The sequence below is a fragment of the Macaca fascicularis genome, chromosome 2, assembly GCF_037993035.2.
Source record: "Macaca fascicularis isolate 582-1 chromosome 2, T2T-MFA8v1.1".
Lineage (NCBI taxonomy): Eukaryota > Metazoa > Chordata > Mammalia > Primates > Cercopithecidae > Macaca > Macaca fascicularis.
In genome coordinates this window covers 82,333,576-82,355,750 of record NC_088376.1, presented here as the reverse complement: position 1 = coordinate 82,355,750, position 22,175 = coordinate 82,333,576, and the positions used below count along the sequence as shown (strand labels likewise).

Sequence of the window (22,175 nt, the reverse complement as noted above, 5' to 3'; positions counted from 1 at the left end):
ATTGGGTACTATTTTCACTACCTGGGTGAAGGGATCAATCGCACCACAAACCCCACCATCATTACATATACTCACGTAACAAAACTGCACATGTACCCTCTGAATCTAAAATAAATGTTAAAATTATTTTTTTAATTAGCTGTCAAATTTTTAAAAAATAACTATGGGGTATTGACTAGCATTGTGTGACTATATACATGTGCACACGCGCAGTTTGGAAAGAACTGAATTATTTACAACTTTTAGTCTTCCCATTTGCACATTTCTCGTTAATATTCTTAAGTTTTGGGGGGTTTTTTCTTCTAATTGACATATTTTTCCCTCATTACAGTTTCTAATTAGTTAGTTATTTGGCGATTACTAGTTATTGTGAAACAGGTATGTTTTCATATCCTCTTTGTACAAATGGCTTAATAGTGCTTAAGGAGTTTATTGTCAAGACATGGAAGACTGCTAAAGACAAGCAAAATAAGAATCATTTCTGCTCCTCAGCTTAGGCAGCCCTTGAGGAGGAAATGCCCTTGAGGAGGAAATGCCAATGGCTCCCTTCTATCTCTTTAATGTTTGGAAAAAGAAATGTAATTATTGTGGCTCTTAAGGCAGACAACTAAAAAATCTTGTTGAAATGGATTTCTTCTAGGAATTCAGGGCCTCTCTTCAGACTCCACAAGTCATATGCTCTATTAAAGCATAGTTTCCACGATAACTACTTGCTGGCATAAAGGCCATGAACAGTTCTTACTTTCTGGGGGTCATTCTTCAAATTAACAACAAAGTCCACCCCATCCCATACCCCTACCCCTAGGTATGATAATTTCATCTCCACGAAAACGTATTACTGCTAAACTCAAGGGGTTTAGCATGCCACCCTTCTAATCTGATGTCAATTTACAATCCTTCAAAGCTCAAAAGCTACTTTTTCCTTTTGTCAGCAAGACACTTCCACCTTCGTATGTCTTGTACATACTGATAGGTCACAGCAAACATTCATTGAATTTTAACTGGGGAGCATTTTGGATGGAAATCAAGAGACCTGGGATTAACTCTAAAACCCATGATAAATTATACCAAACGAATGAACAGGAAGCAAGCACTACGTGTTTTTCTCTTTAAGACAGAGTCACGCAGGCTGGAGTGCAGTGGCAGATCTCGACTCATTGCAACTTCCTCCCCCCAAGTTTAGCAATGTTCCTGCCTCAGGCTCCCGAGTGGCTGGGAATACAGAAGCGCACCACCACCCGGGCTAATTTTTTTTAAATTGTTTGTAGAGACGGATTCTCCCTATGCCTATGCTGCCAAGGGTGGTCAGGAACTCCTGGGCTCAAGAGATCCTCCGGTCTCGGCCTCCCAAAGTGCTGGGATTACCGGTGTGGGCCACCACGCCCATATATATATATAAATGCTTTTTTTTCCGAGGACCTGGTCCCCGAAGAACCGATTTCCCTCAACAGTCATTTAGAAAACGAGGACCACAGACAAAACACAAATAGAAATAACTTTTTGGCTGGAGGAGTATAACTGCAATAAAAGAGGAGATCCCAAAGCAACCTGAGACACTGTCTTGCCCTGATTGGAAAGGGGATTCCGGTGATTAGTGAAAGATGACCCCTGCATCCCTCGCGTGCGTCCGTATCCGGGAGCAGCCACTTGGTAACTGTAGGGACCACTGCGATCAATCAGCTTGTACAGCCAGGAGCAGAAACCCGGGAGTCAGTTCAACCACCGCCACCCGCGTGCGCCCGCGGAAAGCCGATTCCGTACTGGCGTCCGGCCGCGCACTGGTTTCCTAGGTTACCGGCCTCCGCGCTCCTCCTGCTTTCTTTTCCTGGAGGCGACAATCTGACGTTCTCAGCGCGTGACGCAGCACGCTTTGGTATAAATACAGACCGCTCGGTCGTAGGTTTCTCTCTGCTCGCGCGGCCGATTCGCAAAATGGCGCCTGTGAGTGAGCGATGTCTTGGTGGGAGTGTTGTGCGGCAATTTAATGATTTTTGCTGTAACGAATTTTGCATCTGTCGAGTGGGGACGTCTCAGTCGAGATAAAGGGAGGGGAGTAGTGGAGGCTGGGTCAGAAACACAACCAAAACGCGAGGATCCTGAATTGTTTTTCGAGACTCCTGGCATCTGCCATGCGGTCTAGTGGAGTTGGAGCTGGGCTCGGAAATGGTTTAGAATGGGTGGTTTTGGACACGTGGGAAAGAGGGAGGCACAGCTGTAAATTGGCCGGTGGTACTGCAATCTGAGCCATTTATTTACTGCCTTGCGCCTGATAATGCTTTTGCCACTCTGGACTGGGTAGGAGAAAGGTGAGTAATCCGGCCGGTCTGACGACCTGTGCCCCAGGCCAGAGGGAACTCCGAGGCGCTCAGCTCCCGCGATGGCCGACATCACGGAAGTTTCTGAGAACTTTCAGTTGGGGAAGAAGCTCCTCTGTGAAGTAATTTTTAGAAAAGTAAAAGCCTAGATTCCGGCAATGTGAAATGAACATGCTTCAGATATTGTACTTAAGTCATTAGTAAGGGAACCAGTAAGATGTTAAAATGTTCCTAAGAATATCTGAAAAGCTAGGTATATATGCGTAATTTACAGAAAAAATTAGGATAAAATTGCTGGGCTAGCTACAAAACTGCGTAATGCCCAGCATGGCCATAAACCCTACAGGGTTATCTGTTCCATTAGACAGAAATTGTTTGTGTCTCCCAAATTAACTTCTGCGCCAACTGAGTGATTTTCTTTTGGTACATGTTACCGTGCTACCTGAGAAAGCAAACTAAGGTGTAATACTTGGTAGCCATTTGGGTGGATCTAAATTGGAGGTTATCATCTGATAAATACTGATTTGTTTATATTCCAGTGAATGTACATGGTTACTGGCTACCGCAACATTTTGCTTATGTAGCCATATAATATGGTCTTGGTATAAAAGGTTTGGATATGGAAAATTTAAGTTCCACGGTGTTGGCTTTTCTTTTTTTTGAGACAGAGTCTGTCCCCCAGTTCGGAGTACAGTGGCATGATCAGGCTCACTGCAACCTCCGCTTCCTGGGTTCAAGCAATCCTCCCGACTTAGCCTTCTGAATAGCTAGGATTACAAGCATGCATCACCACACCTGGCAAATTTTTGTATTTTTACTAGAGATGGGGTTTCACCATGTTGGCCAGGCTGGTCTCAAACTCCTGACCTCAAGTGATCCTCCTGCCTCAGCCTCCCAAAGTACTGGGGCCGCGCCTGGCCTTTATTTGGTTGTTTTTAAAAATTTTTTTTCTTTCTTTTTTTTTTTTTTTTTTTTTTTTTACCGAAGTCCTCTTCCCTTGCCTATAACAACGTAAGAATTGAATTTCCTAGACATAGATGGATGGAATCCTAGCTCTGGCACTTAACTGTGCTTGGGCTAGGAGGTTTACTAATCTATTTCCATCTGCAGTGGGGTGGCAGTAAAGCACGATAGTTTAAAATTGAACATCGGTGGTATGGAAAACAATGAAAGTCCATAACCTTTTGACAACTTGAACATATTAGGACTTGGTTAGAGGTTCACATCAATCCCGGGTCGGTGGGGTTTTTTAATTTTTATTTTTGTTACATTTCTGTATATGTAACCTCACAGTACATTGTACGGATTGCATTGGTACAAACTTTAAAATTGTTTATACCAATTGAATAAATTGTTTTATATAGCTACATAATTATTTCACATTTATGTAGCAGAAAGACAAGAAGCCCAAAAGGTCAACCTGGAAGTTTAATTTGGACCTCACTCATCCAGTAGAAGATGGAATTTTTGATTCTGGAAATTTTGTAAGTATCATTCTACTTGGCTCATTTTTATAATCCGAGTTATTTATAGTGGTTTAAATATGTAATATTTGATAATAACCTAAGCTCTATTCCTAGGGTACCTTCCCTAGTGAATATCTAGGGTTCTCTTCCCTAGTTGTGCATTTTTTCTGTTTTAAAATAGGAGCAATTTCTACGGGAGAAGGTTAAAGTCAATGGCAAAACTGGAAATCTCGGGAATGTTGTTCACATTGAACGCTTCAAGAATAAAATCACAGTTGTTTCTGAGAAACAGTTCTCTAAAAGGTTGGTACCTTTGCAAATTTTAATAAAATTATAGTAGTTTTTGGAATATTTCATAGAATATGTAATTATTACGCGTATTCTGTTTATATGCAAGAATAAATAAGAGCTTACTAAAGGCCTACATAAATGGGAAATTCAGTAAATGAGTGCCAGTTGCTGATTCTAGTTGTAAGTGTAATTTATTGCTAGAATATAGGGCAGTTGTGTCCATGGTCCCGATCCCGTAAATTACAGGCCCTGTAAATCCAAGTTGTATATAACCTTTAATGCTGAGTACTTTAGTATTTGAGTGTGTTAAAAGAAACATGTCTAATGTGTACATACGAGGATTGTCTCAATGATACAAACCTTTTCTTACAATTTTTTAAGGTTTTAGTTATTTATTCAGGAGAGGTAGCTGATCAGAGGCAAAGTCTTAACATCTTGCTGCCAGTTTTTATTTGTTCAATTTATTCACCATATATTAAATACTTCATGGGCAGCATAGGACTGGGTAACTGAACAGCGAACCAAGCAGGCGGTTTAACCACCACCAAGAAACTTCTAGTGGAGAAGGGAGAGAGTGAAATGGAATTAATCAAGCAGTGATAAGTGCTGTAAGGGCATAAAGCTAGTTGCAAAGTTTTGGGGTAAGTTGATAAGTTGTTCAGGAAATGAAATGCAGAAGTGAGCCTTGCAATTGGGGGATAATTGTTAACAGGCAGGATGAACCAGAAGCCTGGTGGATTAAAGTAATAGTAACAAAGCCAGTGTGTCTGGGGTGTAGTGTTTTGGGAGGAATGCATGAGGTGGGAGGGTGTCTGGGGAGCAGATCTTGAAAGCCATGGAATGTGTAAGGGGAAGCAATTGTTTATTGTGGCTGAAAAAGACTAGGGTGATACATCTGGTGGAAACTGAAGATATAAGAGCTGATTTCAGTAAGAGACGATGATGGCTTGGACTAAAGTGGTTGCAGTACATGTTAACTGAGATTATAATCACTAAGGATTCAGAGATAAAAATGTAGTAGCTGTCCTCAAGGATCTTACAGATAATCAGATAATTACTATGAAGTACAACTCTGATTACATTAGATGTAGAGAGGGCCTAAGAATTTTCAGAGAGGTTGAGACTTAATGAGCATAGTAAGAATTTAACCCTATTAATAGGTTCCCTCTTGAGCCAGGGTGGAATTGGGAGTTAGGGGGCTTAGTAGTGGTGAAGGGGGTGTTAACGTTTTCACATATATATACACACACACATAATATATTTGAAGAGTAAAATCATATTGCTTAAATAATTTGGCTGTGGCAGTATGACAAGAGGATGCTACCCTAACAGTCTTGCACAATGCATAGTGTGAAAGGAAGGATGAAATATTCTGGAGGAAGCTAGGTACAGAAAAGATGAAAATGATGTATATTTTTCATACAATAAACCTTTACATAGTAGGAATTGTATTTCTTAATGAAATTTATGTTTTTATGTTAAAGGTATTTGAAATACCTTACCAAGAAATACCTTAAGAAAAACAATCTTCGTGATTGGCTTCGAGTGGTTGCATCTGACAAGGAGACCTATGAACTTCGTTACTTCCAGATTAGTCAAGATGAAGATGAATCAGAGTCCGAGGACTAGGCAAAGGCTCCCCTTACAGGGCTTTGCTATCAGTGAATAAAAAATATTATACTCTTAAACTTTTGTCTCATTCTTTTATTTGAGTATGCTGTTTACATGATTTTAATTTCCATCTGATAATTTCTATCAACAGTATTTAAATAGCTTATAGCTAGTAGAATTTTTTTCCCAGGATTTCCAAAATCTTTTGTGTACTCAGGTAAAAGTAGTGTTATATAGGAAATCTTTTTTTTAGACAGTCTCGTTGTGTCTCACAGGCTGGAGTGCAGTGACTCAGCTTCCCAAATAGCTGGAATTACAGGTGTGTACCACCATGCCCAACTAATTTTTTGTACTTTTAGTAGAGTTTGGCCATGTTGGCCAGCCTGGTTTTGAACTCCTGACCTTAAGTGATCTATCCACCTGGGCTTCCCAAAGTGCTGGGATTATAGCTGTGAGCCTCCGTGCCTGGCCAGGAAATCTTACTGTAGAACAATTGTTTATATAGCTGTATAAAATGTATATGATTGTCTTGGCAGTCTCAAATATCATTTTTAATAGTTTGTAAATGTAATCTCAAGTGCTTAGAGCAGTTCTTTCATATAAGTTGCTCTGTGTTACTCTTCTGCTTCAGAATTTGCTCTTCTAGTTAGCCCAAAGACCCTGGGTGTGAGTCTTGCTGTAAACCAATGTTTAACTGCCGATTAGAAAGCCCTCACTGCCCACCTTGTAGGAACCAGAAACTCAAAACCAAATCTCAACTCAGCTACTGAATCTACTGTGGTCCTTGTCTGAAAAATTAGTTCACTTGGTTGGAAACTTGTCTCAGACTATCTTCTCTTTCTCAAAAGCCCCTACCCCTACACTGGAATGTTGGTTGTCTATTAAAACTTAAAAGTGGATGGACCCTTTCTCCCGAGTAAAGTGACCTTTGAAAGCTCTAATCGAAATGGTTTGGCAGAATGCATACTGCAGGAGATTGGGGAAGACGAGAATGATGTGCCTTTTTGTACTACTGAGCCTGATGCTGCCACTGCTTCAGGTACTTAGATGAGTCCTGATGCCAATAGAATTGTATTGCCAAACGTATCTTGACAGTTACAACCTAATGTATGCATTAATTGGTTTGGGAATTGCTTGAAATGATAGTTTAATTGTTTTAATGCATTTTCCTAAAAATTTAAGTGCTCCCATCATCTTTGTGCAATACCTCAGTGCAGCAACTCCTTGGTTCTTGAATGACTCAACTTCCTAACTTGGCTCTACCCCATTTTTTCTATTTTTCATGTTTTTCACAAATAGTTAACCAGGTACCTACTACTGTGCACCGCTGCAGAGCATTGAGGATGTACGTGATGGTGAGTAAAAACACCCAGCCTACTCTGCTGTGTTAGTATAATGAGGGAAACTGATCAAATCACATGCGAACAAATTTGCTGCTACCAAAGGGAGGGCTTAATAAAAGGAATTTCATCTGGGAAGTCAAATGAAGTTTATGAGCACTTTGTAGAACAGGAAAGGTAGACAGTATCTGGGAAGGGGAAAGTAGGGTGTTCCAGACAGAGGGGTTAGCACTTCTGAAGTTCTCAGGGCATTGGGAGTCTGGTTGGCCAGAGTACATTCTGGACTAAATGTGATCATGAAGATAATCTGGAAAAGTAGAAGCTAGCCAATGCAGGACTGAAGTCCATGTTTTCATCTTGAGAGCAATGGGAGTAATGAAAGTAATGTGACCTGATGAGATGAGCATTTTGAAAAAGATCAGACTGTATTGTGGAGAATGGACTTTTTGTTGTTTTGTTTTGTTTTTTGAGAGGGAGTCTCGCTTTGTTGCCCAGGCAGGAGTGCAGTGGCGTGACCATGGCTCACTGCAACCTCCACCTCCCAGGCTCAAGTGATTCTCGTGCCTCAGCCTTCCTAGTAGCTGGGATTACAGGCGCCTACCACCACACTTGGCTAATTTTTGTATTTTTTTAGTAGAGATGGGGTTTCACCATGTTGGCTAGGCTGGTCTTGAAATCCTGACCTCAAGTGATCCACCTGTCTCGGCCTCCCAAAGTGCTGGGATTACAGGTGTGAGCCACCGCACCAGACCTGTTCTCAGTATTTTACATGAATTGACTCATTTATCATCATCATATTCTTTTGAGATAAGTATTAATAATATCCACATTGGCAGCTAGGGAAAATGAGGCACATAGAGTTAAGTAATTCATCCAAAGTCACACAGTAAATTATGCAACCCAAAGTTGAGAAAGAGGGTGGCTTTGGGAAATTGGGCAGGGACAATGCAAATTTTAAGGTTAAATTGCATTTAGGAAGTAATGAACAATGAGGATGGGTGAAATTGCCTATGGAGAGCAAATGAGAATCAAGTGGTTGCAAACACCAATTGCTGCTTCCATTCTTTTCCTAGAGTGATCTTTCAGAAACACATCTGATATTCACATGTTTAAAATTCTGGAAAGCTAATTTAGCATTTAATATTTATTGTGTGCCAGGGGCTGGGTATATTATGTCAAGTAAGATATTCATGCCTTTAAGGTGTTGGCAGGTTTGTTGAATAATAAAATTTATTGAGGACTACTGCAGGCTAGGTACTGTTTTGGATACTGAAGTAAACAAAATGGAAACTCCTGCCTTCATGAAGATTACAATCCAGTGGAGGAAGACAGAAAATAAAATAAAGTATATGTTACATGGTGGTAAATGCTATGAAGAAAAATAAAGGAAATAGGGAATGTAGGAAGGAAGGTGTGTTGCATCTATAAGTAGGATGAGGGAACATCCTCACTGTTCCCCTCCTCACTTTACTGAGAAAGGCTCATTTGAGTAAAGACCTAAAGGAGATACTAAATCTCACCAAGTAGATGTCTTGGGGAGAAGCATTTCAGGCATCGAGAATAGCAAGTACAAAGGCCCAAAGGCAAGCACCCCTGGTATAATCAAGGAACAACAAGGAGGTCTCTGTGACCTCAGCTGACTGAATGGTGGAGAGTAGAGAGAAGTGAAATTAGAGAAGTAAAAAGAGGTATATGTGGGGTGTGGAGAGTGGGATGATGGTATATTTGTTATTGATTACACTAAAATGTAGCCACTTGAAACAAATATATATCACAGTTCCTGAGGCTCAGGAATTGGAGGAGCTTATCTGCATAGCTCTGGTTCAGGGTTTCATGAGGTGGCAATCAAGCTGTGAGTGTGTGCTGAAGTCATGGAAGAGTTAGCAAACTACTGCCTGTTTTTATAAATAAGATTTTCTGGGAACACATTAATTTGCATGTTGTGTATGATGGAAAAATTGAGTAGTTGCAATATAAACCACATGGCCTGCAAAGCTCGAACTATTTACCATCTAACCCTTTAAGAAAAAGTGACTTGACTGAAGCTGGAAGATCAGCCTCCATGCACACTGACAGGGCTGTTGGCAGGAGAATTCAGTTCTCCAGAATTCTTACTATGTGGCCACTGTGTGGCACTGCTGATGACATGACAGCTGGTTTCCCCCAGAGCAAGTGATCCAAGGAAGAGGGAGAAAGAAACCAAGATGGAAGCCACAGTGTCTATAACTGAATCTCAGAAGTAGCATGCCATCACCTTTTCGTTATTTTACTGATCACATAGACTAGTCTTGGAAGAGAATGACAAATACCAGGAGGTAGGGATCATTTTTGGGGACCGTCTTGGAGGCTGGCTACCACTGAGGGGATATCAAGTAGGGAGAGCTCTGTAGGCTATTACAAGGGCATCAGCTGTTTTTCTGAGTACAGATAAAGTACTGGGGAGCTACAGATAGACTTGAACAGAGAAATATAATGATCTGATGTATTTTAGATTACAGTGAAGTATTTTGTTAGTCTATGACAAGAAGGAATGAGAATGCAGAGAATCTCTTAATCTTAATCAGACTGTGCATTTTAAGAATGTGACTTCACAGTCGTGAAGCTGACTTTATTCTGAAGGGCTGAAAGATTCTTAGATTTTCTTGCCTTGCACAGTCTTTGCAACAGCTGGGAAATTTTTTGTTTTGTTTTTAACTTTTTATGGTTTTTATTTATTTTTAACTTTTTATTATGAAACACTTCAATTATATATGTAAGTAGAAAAAATGTGTTTAATCTATATTCCTTCTACTCCCACATCCCCAGATTATTTTGAAGTGAGTTCCCAACATTTTATCATTTCATCTACAAACGTATGCTTATATCTCTAAATGTTAGTATCTAAAAGATAAGGACTCTTTAAATATGACTACCATACCATTATCACACCTATAACAAATTAACAATAATTTCCTATATTACCCAATGCCCACTCAGTGCTTAAATTTCCCCAAATATCTGGTAATTTTTAAGTTGGTACAAAGCACAGTTGTAATAAGGTGCACAGTTGTAATAAGGTGCACAGTTGTAATAAGGTACACAGTTGCAATTAAATGTCTCTTAACCTCCTTTAAAAGTTTGCCCTCACTCTATCTCTCTCTACTCCCCTACCCCAATTTATTTGTTTATCACACTGGGTCATTTGTCCTGTAGAATTTTCCCAATTCAGATTTTCATAATTCCCCTCCCCACAGTGTCATTTAATGTGACCCTCTGTCCACTGTATTTCCTAAAAATTGATGACCAGATCTAGAAGTTTGATCAATATGAGATTCAAGTGATATTTTTTTACCTGAATACTTATAAGTTCCATTGTGCATATCTATTAAGAAGTATGTAATGTGTAGTTTCCTCTTCTGTTGTGTTAGCAGCCATTGATGACCATTGCTTAGATCATTGTTTCCCTAAGGGTTGCCCAATGGTAATATTCTATCATTCCTTTTTCACTTAGTAACTAGAATACCCCTATAAAGAGGTACTTCTCATCAACCCTGAGGTACAGTTCTCATAAGAAAGGTAGGATAAATGCTTGCTTCTTTTCCTTTGTATTATAATTTTTCTAGTTAATTCCCAATCAGATATTCTGTAAAGGTGATCAGTGAGGGTTTTCTTTTGTTATTTGGTTTTGTTTCAGTTTCTTTGTTTTAGGATCATATCGAACCTATGATGAAAAAGATATGTTATATTCTAATCCACTGTAGTTACTCTTACTAATATGCAAATAGTCTCATACTGAGCCAATAGGAGCCTCTTCAGGTTGGCTTTTGTATCCTTTTAACATTATCTTATTTGGATTTTATTGCTTATTTGGTTTCTGGTATAATAGGATCGCTAGGCTCTTGCAAATTTCCTGCCTCAGATCTGAAGTCATCCGTTTTTTGTTTGTTTGTTTTTTGAGACAGTCTTGCTCTGTCACCCAGGCTGAGTGCAGTGGTGCGATCTTGGCTCACTGCAACCTCTGCCTCCCAGGTTCAAGCGATTCTCCTGCCTCAGCCTCCTGAGTATCTGGGACTACAGGCATGTACCACCATGCCTGGCTAACCTTTGTATTTTTAGTAGAGATGTGGTTTCGCCATGTTGGCCAGGCTGGTCTTGAACACCTGACTTCAAGTGATCCTCCTGCCTCAGCCGCCCAAAGTGTTGTGATTACAGGGGTGAGCCAGTGTGCCCAGCCAGGAGTCATCCATTTTTACAAGGAGCTCTGGACTATTTTCTAGGTGCTGGAGATGCTTGTCGTTACTGGACTGGTGTTTGTTTCTAGGCCTTTTCAGTGGACAGAGTAAAGGAATACAGTTTTGTTCTTAAGAGGAAATGATACGTTTATACAGATGCTTCCAATTCAAAATCAGGACAAAAGAGTTTTTATTTCATCGATTGTATGACCACATCTCTTTTTTTCCCATGGTGAAAATTCCGATTCTCAATGACACCAACACAAATGCTCATTTGCTTTATCTCACAATGTACATATAACAGTCAAATAAAATAATACCAACATAATTACCTATGATATAATTACTTTACAGCTTAAGATTGTTTTGCAGTTCTTTTTGTCCTTATGGTATATCCCACTAGAAATGAACAAAATTTCATGTTTTAAAGTCACTAGAAATGATTCATCTCTGTGTGGGTATAGCACAAGCTTGATGCACAGAATCATTTGTTTCATTTTGCTTTTGATTTAAAAGTTTGCTTAAGCCCACTTTGTGTTTTATAATTCTGTAAAATATTTACAGGATTCTAAAGTCCAATCTACAAAACAAAGTATATGTAGAAAAGCCTAGTTTCTCTGTTTGCCTCCTCCATTCTGTCTCATCGTTCCCCATGCAGGTGCCATTTAAAAAGAAAATTATGGTTCATCCTTCCATTGAAAAATATATATGTATCACTAGTTAAATGATAGTTTATTGTACTCACTTTTCTTCGTATTGCTTCTGTTTTCACTTAATAATACTCTGGAGTTGATCGCTCCCTTGTGGATGTACCATCATGTATTCAACAAGTTCCTTACTGATGGGCATTTGTTTCCAGATTTTTTGCTACTGTAAATAGTGCTGCAATTGAAAGCCTTGTGCACATGCCTTTTCATATTTTTGCCATTGTATCTTTAGAGTGGAGTTTTTGTTGTTGTTTTTGTTTTTGTTTTTTGAGACAGAGTCTTGCTCTATTGCCCAGGCTGGAGTGCAGTGGTGTGATCTCAGCTCACTGCAGCCTCCGCCTCCTGGGTTCAAGCGATTCTCCTGCCTCAGCCTCCCGGGTAGCTGGGATTACAGGTGCCCGCCACCATGCCCAGCTAATTTTTGTATTTTTAGTAGTAGAGACGGGGTTTCACTATATTGGCCAGGCTGGTCTCGAACTTCTGACTGTGTTATCCACCCGCCTCGGCCTCCCAAAGTGCTGGGATTACAGGTATGAGCCACCGCGCCCGGCCCCTAGAGTGGAGCTCTAAACATGAGACTTATAGGTCAAAAGATAAATGAATGTGTAATTTCTAGATATTGCTGAATTTCTCTTTACAGGGGTTGTAGCATTTTGCTCTCCCACTAGCCCTCCCACCAGCAATCTATGAAATCTATTTTCCTAGATTTCATAGATAACGAAATAACTTTGTCCAATTTGAGGCTTTTTATCTGACAGGTGAGACATGGTTTTCAGGGTAATTTTACTTTGCATTGTATTTGTGAGTAAGGTTGAATGTCAATAAGGGTCATTTGCTTATCATTCTCTATGAGCTGCCTGTTTATATCTCTAATATATATCTGTGGAATTCTTGTTTCTATTTTTAATTTTTTACTTTTAGAAGCTCCCTCTATATTAAGGCTGTTAACTCCTTGTGTGTGATGTAAATTACAATTTCTTTTTTCAGTTTCTCATTTGTCTTTTTCCCCTAGTTATGGTATTTTTGTTCTTTAACTTTTTTTTTTGAGACAAAGTCTCACTCTGTTGCCTAGGTTGGATCATGGCTTACTGCATCCTTGACTTCGTAGGTTCAAACCATCCTCCCATCACAGTCTCCTGAGTAGCTAAGACTACAGGCACACACCACCATACCTGGCTCATTTAAAAAAAAATTGGGGTAGAGATTGGGTCTTGCTGTATCGCTCAGACTGGTCTTGAATTCCTGAGTTCAAGCAATCCTCCTGCCTGAGCCTCCCAAAGTGCTATTATTACAGGTGTGAGCCACCATACCCAGCTGCTATTTTTCTTTTGTTTTATTACTAGTTTTTGTTTTGTTTTGTTGTTGTTTGGTTTTTGCTATAGAAGCATTATTTTTATTTTTATGTAATTAAATCAATTAACCTTTTTCTTATTGCTATAGTTAGAAAAGCTTTCCCCATTATCAAGTTATAGAATTCATTTATGTTTTCTGCTAGTATTTATATATTTTTATCTTAAAACATGTGGTCTCTATTCTATTTGGATTTTATCCTGGTTTACAATTTGAGAAGTGGATCCAATTATACATTTTTCTCATGTGACTACCCACCTATAGCATTACCCCTGATGAAAAAGTTCCCAGGAAGCTTTGCTTAGCATAGGTTTTCCTGCTTACCGTCTGGAAACCCTTGTATGTGGTCATGCTGAAAGGACTGGAGTTTAGATACATAGCTTCAGCGTGTGCTCTTTTACAAGCTGGATAATTAAAATGCCAGGAAGGCCAGTTTTAAACAATGTGTTGCATTTACAAAAGGCTTTCTCTTTTCTTTTGATCCCTTAACAGCCCTTTGTGGCAGAATATTATCTTCCCATTTTTCAGATGAGAAAACCAGGTCTCAGGTTTACTGGCTTCCCCATGGTCACACCAGGGCACCCACCTCTCACTCCTCACCCAGTGCTCCTCCCACACACAGGGCCATGTCACACATCCTGCCTCTCTGTTGCCTACTAGCTTTGTGACCTTGGACACATCTCTTCACCCTCTGAGCCTCAGTTTCCTCTTCTGTATATAAAGAAGTGGTTAAAAATAGGTCAGTGTTTCTCAGGCTTTAGTAACACCTGCTTCCCTTTCATAAACACAGATATTTCTCATGTTCCCTGTTACCAGTTCCAGTTGCCCCCACCCACCCCCTCCCCCACACCCCCGTGATATGACTAATGCATAAAATCCCCACCAACAGAGGTATTTTGGGGCTATTATGAAACAAAACAAAGTAAGATTTTTGGGATAATTTTCCCTCTATAAACTCATAATATTGGATATGACTCTTTTTTTTTTGAGACGGAGCCTGGTCTGTTGCCAGGCTGGAGTGCAGTGGCATGATCTTGGCTCACTTCTGCCTCCCGGGTTCAAGAGATTCTCCTGCCTCAGCCTCCTGAGTAGCTGGGATTATGGTATTACAGGCCCACGCCACCACACCTAGCTAATTTTTTGTATTTTAGTAGAGACAAGGTTTCACCATGTTGGCCAGGATGGTCTCAGTCTCCTGACCTCATGATACACACAAGCTTCTTGCAAATAACATAATTCCCCCATGATAAGGCTTTTTTTTCAGTCCTAAAACCCTATGACTTAATGAGCCAAACTGGGAATCAGGATCTGTTATCTCAATTATGATTGGGAGAAAAAATTATGTTTTCTCCCAAGGGAGGAAACATTGCAACTCCTCTCTCCCTATGTCTCTGAGATGGGATGGTGTGAATTACAGATTCCATAAATGTCACAATTATATGGTCAATGATTTCTGCCCTGGCAGTCCCAGTTATGGGAGATGATGGGTGAGTTATATGTATTCTCTGCACTCAAGGAAATCCCAGTTCTAACGGGGGGAGCAAATGTGGGTACAAATGACTTCAGGTAAGTGTGGTTCATGCAGTAATAGAGATATTACAAAATGCTTTAGAAGAACCTATACCATAATGAATGGGAAAAGGAATCCAAGAAGGCCTCTGGAGGAGGTGGCTTAGCCTGACTTGTCTTTAAGGAAGAATGGGAATTGATGGGGCAGAGAAGAAGAGGGAGAGAATTCCAGGCTGAGGAGGAATGGTGATAGTGGCTACTACCCATTGAGAGCATCTGTTTTGGAGTCTTTACACACTACATCTCATTTAATTTCCACAGCTACCCTTCAAGTTAGCTCTTAGTCCCCTTTTACAAATCAGAAAACCAAGGACTTCGAGCGCTAAGCAGTCAGTCTATGGTCACACAGCTAGTAAGTTCCACATTGGAATTTAAATTCAGATCTGTCTGGCTTCAATGCTCATGCTCTGTAAATGCTTTCGTGTAAAAAATTTTTCTAAATTTCTCCCTGCCAAGCAATCTTTTCTCATAGTGGTGCACATTCAGCTGGCTCCTTAGGAGAACCAAGCCTAAGAATAATCTAGCTTTTGAAGAGAACCAAGCTTCTCTTTTCCTCTTCTGGAGAACCATAAACTGGCTTAACAGAGGGTTCTCTGATACACAGTTTTATTGTAATAAAGCCGTCATCGGAGATGGCCTACTGCCTTCAAGAAACAGCATGGAAGATTCCTTATTTCATCACTCCTGTACTTTTCATTGAAGCATGAAACAGACTTTTTCTCTCCTGTTTCAGCTGAGACTCCAAGGACTGAGAGCAAAATTAAGGTGCCAAATATTCCCACATTCCAAGTCTCTGCAGAGCTTACAAAGAGGTGCTCCAGTTCCAGTTTTCTAAGACTTAGTTCATTACCTATCTCCAGGACACATGAGAAATTGAAGACTTTTAGGCATTTGACTCATCCTTGAGAAAAACTACGGCAAAGGCCGTAGCTGGAGCAGTTTGCCTATGGGAGAGCAATGAGCGGTACATTTCCATAGCTATTAGGAGGTACAGGTGCTTCCCCTGGACCAGATGTAGTCCATGGATGTAGTGCACGAGAAAAGACCAGGCTTGGGTTGCATTCTTGTTCGCCTAGGAGGACTGCTTGGGAGAGAAGTGGGACCCCAAACAGAAAGAGTCTGTATAGAATGAACCACAGGGGCTACAGGGGCTCAGGGGCTACAGGTAGTAAGTGAAGAGCCTGAGAAATGGCATTGCTATGTCACGAATGTTGCAGCAAAAGATTCTCTGTGATAAATCTTTCAGAAATCCAGAAATTTATACTTCAAGAGAAAGCAGAAGCCTTGAACTTTCTTCAAGCCCAGAAAGCTACAGCACCAAACTGTAGTGGTTGAGTCAGACCTTTTCTGTCCCTTCCTTTTCTCTACCAGACCCTGCTCATTTCAAGGCCAACCCCAGAGAAGCCAAAGGCAGCCTACTGAAGTTGAAGGAGGTACACATCTCGGAATTCCCTGGTACACAAACTAATACCACTGCCTTTTTGTTTATGGTATATCATAAACATTCTGACGCTTTGACAGAATTTTTGGTTTGCTTGTTTTATTCCCTCTCTAGACTGTAAATACCCTGTGGCTAAAAACCAGGTTAAATTTATCTCTGCGTGCCTTTCTGGGTAAACAAATCCATATAACTACAAAAGAATCCCAAATCACATAATTAATAACATCACCTTTCATTCATAAATGTAGAAAGGCAACCAAGGTTCATGCAAAATGAGTAGAACCAACAGTATCAAAGAAAATGATTGGAATGAACAAATTAAAACAAGTCACCCAGGACAGATATGCAAATAACAGAAGAAAGTTTCCCTCCGCCCAAGAAAACCCAAATCCTCGTATTGCAAGGTAGTCCAGGTAGGATGAAGGGAAAAGCTCATAACTTCCTGAAGAAGTTTCAGTACTCCAAAGGATAAAAAGAAAATCCCAAAAGCTTCCAGAGGGAAGAAAAAACAAAACAAAACAGTTTACCTACAAAGAAATAATATTGAATTGGACCTACTAAGGGAATGCACTAAGCTTAGCAGCAGGAATGTCTGGGTCTCATCAGCCGTAAGAATCCTTTCCTGTCCTTAGGCTTCCTGTCTTCTATAAATTAAGAGATTAAACCAGCAGATTTCTGTTTCTCTCTCTCTCTTGCTCTCTCTCTCGCTCTCTCGCTCTGTGTATGTGTGTGTGTGCGTATGTGTGTGTGTGTGTGTGTGTGTATGGATGTGTGGATGTGTGTGTGGATGTGTGTGTGTGTGTGTATGTGTGTATGTGTATGTGTGTGTATGTGTGTGTATGTATGTGTGGGTGTGTGTGTATGTGTCTGGATGTGTGTGTGTGTATGTGTGTGCATGTGTGTGTGTGTGTCTGTGTGTCTCTGTGTGTGTATATATGTGTGTATGTCTGTGTGTGTGTGTGGATGTGTGTGTGGATATGTGTGTGTATGTGTGTGTGTGTGTGTGTGCATGTATGTGTGGATACATGTGTCTGGATTGTGTGTGTGTGTGTATGTGGATGTGTGTGTATGTGTGGATGTGTATGTGTCGATATGTGTGTGGGGGGGTGAATGTGTTTGTGTATGTATGTGTGTGTGTATGTGTGTGTGTGTGTATGGATGTGTGTGTGGATGTGTGTGTGCGTGTGGATGTGTATGTGTGGATGTGTGTGTGTGGATGTGTGGATGTGTGTGTGTGGATGTGTGGATGTGTGTGTGTGGGGGTGTGGGGGGGTGTGTGTGTGTGTGTGTTTCCAGCTCTGACTTGCTGTGAATGTTTGTTGATGTACTCCAAGGCTGACCTCTCTTTTGGAGCTTTCCTCATGAAACCCAACAGGCCACTCCATAAATTCACAACACAAACAGCTGATTTTTTTTTTTTTTAACTGCCGTATGCTTTAAATAAGCATGTGAGTTTATTGCCTGAACACGTGCTGATTTATCAACTCAATCTTATTTCTTAAGGACAGGAATAGTGGTTTCAAGTACAGTACACTATAAATAGAAAACACAACACATGACTGCTGGATTAATCAGCAAACTTTTATGAGCATCTGCAGTATGTCTCTCTCCCTCTCTCTCTCTCTTTTTTTTTTTTTTTTTAAACAGGGTCTCGCTGTCTCACCCAGGCTAGAGTGCAGATCACAGTTCACTGCAGCCTTCACTTCCTGGATTCAAGGATATTCCCACCCCAGCCTCCCAAGTAGCTGGGACTACAGGTGTGTTCCATGACACCCAGCTAATTTTTTTCCCTCTCTCTCTCTCTCTTTTTTTTTTTTTTTTTTTGGTAGAGATGAGCTCTTGCTATATCCCCCACGTTGGTCTTGAACTTGTGGGCTCAAGGATCCTCCTGCCTCAGCCTCCCAAAGTGCTGGGATTACAGGAGCGAGCCACTGTGCCCAGCCTGTATATCTCTACCATGCAAAGTCATAGGATTTTGAGAAGACTGTACAGATCTTCTGCTCCAGTGTTTATCAGAGTGTGTAAAACAGGACTGTAGTTCCATGTGAACATAATAAGTAGTACAGTAACAACAAAATAACACATGGGAAATAGACAGTTAAGCAAAACTAAACATTTATTTACTTTGGGACTTTTCAGGTCGTTGCGATTCTCCATACATTGGTTCCCCCAAATATGTAGCTTTCCCCAAATGTAGTGGATCATAGAGTACTTTTATTTACCAACTCAAGAAAACATATGAGTTTCTAGAGCTCACTGATGGTTTACAAAAGATGCAGTGGGTAAAGAACATATTAAATGACACCAGGAGGATTTAATCAGCCATATCCAGAATGTGAGAGATTCTAAAAGATAAATAACCAGTTTCTCCAGTGACAAAGAAATAGCATTAACAGAAGAGGGTGGGCCAGTTATAGAACAAAAGAGATTTAAGAGAAAAATTCACCATATGTAACATGGGGACAGTTTTGGAAAACGATCCAAACAAACCAAATGCAAATAGATATTTTTGAGATAAGCAAAGATAATTGAACATGAACTGGGTATTGAAAAATATAAGCATTACATATTCTAAAACCTAACTATTATTCATTTTACTCAGTGTGATTATGATATTATTGTTATTTTTTTATTTGTTTTGCTATACATACTGAAGTAGTAAAGGTAAAATAATACCGGAATTTTCTTGTAAACATATATTGTAATGCTTTTTTCCTTGATATGAGTGTTTTGTAGGTGGGTATGTTAACTTTATTAAAAAGATATTCTTAACACTTATGATTTGTTCACTTTCTTTGTGTAAGTCCTATTTCAAAAATTTATATATATTTAAATATTATATATGTATATATAATGCATATAGGTGGTTTAAAAATCAGTTTCTATTGTAAAAGAGTACACAGTGAAAAGTATTCCTTCCTTTCCCTGAGGCCTACTGACCCATTTATTCTCTTAAAGGCAATGACTATTACCAGCATTCATCTGAAGGTATTTTTATTTTATGTGTGTACAAGTATGTCTATGCAGATATGTTTTGGATATAATCCATGTAACTATGTATAGATTTTTCAATCTTTAGTAGTAACATGTTATTTTATTGTGTGTTTTACTGTGTGTTATTTGCCTGGTCACTTAGTGCTGGACATTTAGGCAGTTTACAATTTCTGTGACTCTGCATAATGCTTCTCTGTCCTTGCCTATAAGTCTTTATACTCATGGATTTTTAAATGTTAATTGATGTTGCCAAATTGTCCTCCAAGATGTCTGTACTAGTTTACCTCCATTTCCACCCAGTAATATATATCACAGTGCTCAAGTTCACAGTATACTGAGTCATATATAGTAATGCCCTCAAGAGGGAGGTATTTTCAAAATAAATTCAGGATAAATTGACCTTTGATTATAACTGTTCTTACTCTAATACCTTAAACAAGGAAGACACAGCTTATTTGTTTATAAAATTAGTATAGAGGAATGTCAACTTAAGTACTTCTAGAATTAAAGCTTTTCTCTTCTAAATGGTGTGAAAAGTAGCTACAGTAATCAAGATTGTGTGTTGCTGGTGGAGAGACTATAAAGAGTTGGCTCAATACTATGCACAAGAAGTAGCACCAGGTACTTTAAATATATTATCTTATTTTCTACTGATACATTTTATAAATGAAGTAATTGAGATTCAGAGTGATTAAACAGCAAAGCTGGAATTGGAACCACTTGCAATCAGTCTGATCCCACAGACTGTTTGTTCCACTTCTTCAAAGCAGAAAGGTATGAGCAGGAGGAAATAGAGCTATAGTCCATGGCACGAGTGGAAGGGTATGGGGAACACTGGAGGAAAAGTTTGAATAATTAAAGTGGAGTGAGAGTAAGGAAGAAATTGAAACAGAGATGTGAATGTCGGGGAATGAAATGATGAAGGCTGAAAGTAACACGTAAAATATATTAGTCGAAAGAGACTGACGTCTGGCGGGGGGAAAAACCCTAGGAAATTATCAAAGAAAATTAGCAAAGAGACTTGAATGGTTACCCAAGCAGGAAGAATTGAGGGTTTGGTCTTGAGGTGAAGGAGTGGATGGATGCAAGAGAACTTGACTTCATTTGCTTAATTTTGCACATATAGAGTGCTTGCCATGAGCCAACATGATGCTCAGGGCTAGGACTATAGCAGTGAACAAGATAGACCCACGCTCTGCTGTCACAGAGCTTACAAAAAGTACCAACAGGATTTGATGATGAAATGGAGAGAGGGGTGAAAGAAAAATGGAGATAAAATAGACTATAATTTGAACCTGGAGGTCAAATTCTCAGAAGTGAGGACAATTCATATTTCTGATTTGATGTCTTTGAGTTTGAGTTTTGAAATAGACATTTTCCTGCTGTATCTTCATAGATGAAAGTTTTACATAAAAGAAAGGATGGGTGAGAACACTATGATGATGGTGTTTTCTTATCTATTTCTAAGAATTGTGATTTCTTATATGTCAGAGACCCTAACATTCTAGTTACAAAATCACTTCTCTTCAGTGGGGCTTGGTTTCCTCTATCGTAAAATATGTTGTCTGTCTTAAAATTCACTAGGGCCTAATCCTGGCTGCATGTTAAAGTCAGCTGGGGGATTAGAATCACCCGCACAATAGAATCTCCTGGGGGAGCTTTTACATAATACCCAAGCCCAGGACTTACCCAGACCAGTTAAATAAGAATTTATGTTGGTGGTTTCAGGCAGGGGTATTTTTAAAAATTTTCCCAGATGATTCTAATACTCAGCCAGGGTAGAGAACCACAAGTTGGATAATCTCTAATGTCCTTTCCACGTCTGAAGAGGCCATGATTCTCAAGGGCAGAAAATTAAACACTCTTAAGGTTACGTTTCATAGATTAATAGGGTGGGAATGAGCTTAGGGTGTGGGTGGTTATATGTAATAAAAATATATTTATATTAGTCTAAAAAGAGATGCTCTTGAAAGAACTATAAAAATAAAAATAGCCAAGCATGATGGCTGATGCCTGTAATCCCAACACTTTGGCAAGTCGAGGCAGGAAGATCACTTGAGCCCAGGGGTTTGAGACCAGCCTGGACAACATGGTGAAACCCCATCTCTACAAAAAATACAAAAATTAGCCGGGCATGGTGGTGCGTGATTTAGTCCCAGCTACATGGCGGGCTAAGATAGGAGGATCACTTGAGCCCAGGAGTTTGAGGCTGCAGTGAGCTATGATTGCACCACTGCACTCCAGCCTGAGCAACAGAGCAAGACACTGTCTCTCAAATATAAAAATATATTTACATTAGTTCAATCCAAGGAAAAGAGCAGCTCTTGAAGGAACTTTTAGATACTATCTGGCTGCAAAAAAAGGATAAGCACAGAAACACGTCCAGTATTTGTGTATGTGTGTGTATAAACTACATACACATATAATTTTATTAACACTCATAGAAATATTGGATTAATTCCTGCTGCATGATGGGCTGTAATTTGATATTTTTCCCATTAGATGGAGCTATATCTTTGTTAAGGAGACTTGTTATAAATTTCTAAAAGGGATATTTTATAGATGATGAATTTTCCAGTGAAACAGGAAAGAACCATTATTAAAATGCATGATATAAATTGTTTTTAAAATAGCCATGTTATTTCTAACTCTTTAAATACCTTGAGTTGTTCATCTGTTTGGCTTTGCACAGGCTTTATGTCTCATATACTCTGTGGAAGTAAACATACTTAATAAAACTTTGTTTTCTGTGTTTCCCTTCAAAAAGGCCCAAATCAAACTCAACTCCTGGAATAGTAGCTCTTAATAGTATTTCAATTAGGATATTTTTAGATATGAGTCTACAATCTTTTATTTGCTGCTTCAAATCAAAAGAGGCAC

The 22,175-nt window shown here is 39.6% G+C and overlaps 1 protein-coding gene and 1 long non-coding RNA gene across 3 annotated transcripts; both read left to right on the top strand.

The window, feature by feature from the left end:
* Positions 1–1,904: 1,904 nt before the first annotated feature.
* RPL22L1 (ribosomal protein L22 like 1) lies at positions 1,905–5,760 on the top strand. 2 transcript variants are annotated; one of them, XM_005546366.3, is made up of 4 exons: positions 1,905–1,941; positions 3,710–3,799; positions 3,963–4,084; positions 5,557–5,760. In XM_005546366.3, exons 1-4 carry the CDS (start codon positions 1,933–1,935, stop codon positions 5,699–5,701), a joined length of 366 nt encoding a protein of 121 aa, XP_005546423.2. In that variant the 5' UTR covers positions 1,905–1,932; the 3' UTR covers positions 5,702–5,760. The 2 variants fall into 2 exon arrangements, with proteins under 2 accessions (XP_005546423.2, XP_005546424.2); XM_005546367.3 differs by having other exon boundaries at positions 3,707–3,799.
* A 4,828-nt stretch (positions 5,761–10,588) lies between these two features.
* LOC135969668 (uncharacterized) lies at positions 10,589–19,073 on the top strand. Its single transcript, XR_010585027.2, has 2 exons — positions 10,589–16,315; positions 17,949–19,073. It is a non-coding gene; the product is annotated as an uncharacterized lncRNA (long non-coding RNA).
* Positions 19,074–22,175: the final 3,102 nt, after the last annotated feature.

Coding starts and splice junctions, on each gene's coding strand:
- RPL22L1 (XM_005546367.3), top strand. Junction 3,800..3,962: donor TTTTTGATTCTGGAAATTTT/GTAAGTATCATT, acceptor GTTTTAAAATAG/GAGCAATTTCTACGGGAGAA. Junction 4,085..5,556: donor GAGAAACAGTTCTCTAAAAG/GTTGGTACCTTT, acceptor TTTATGTTAAAG/GTATTTGAAATACCTTACCA.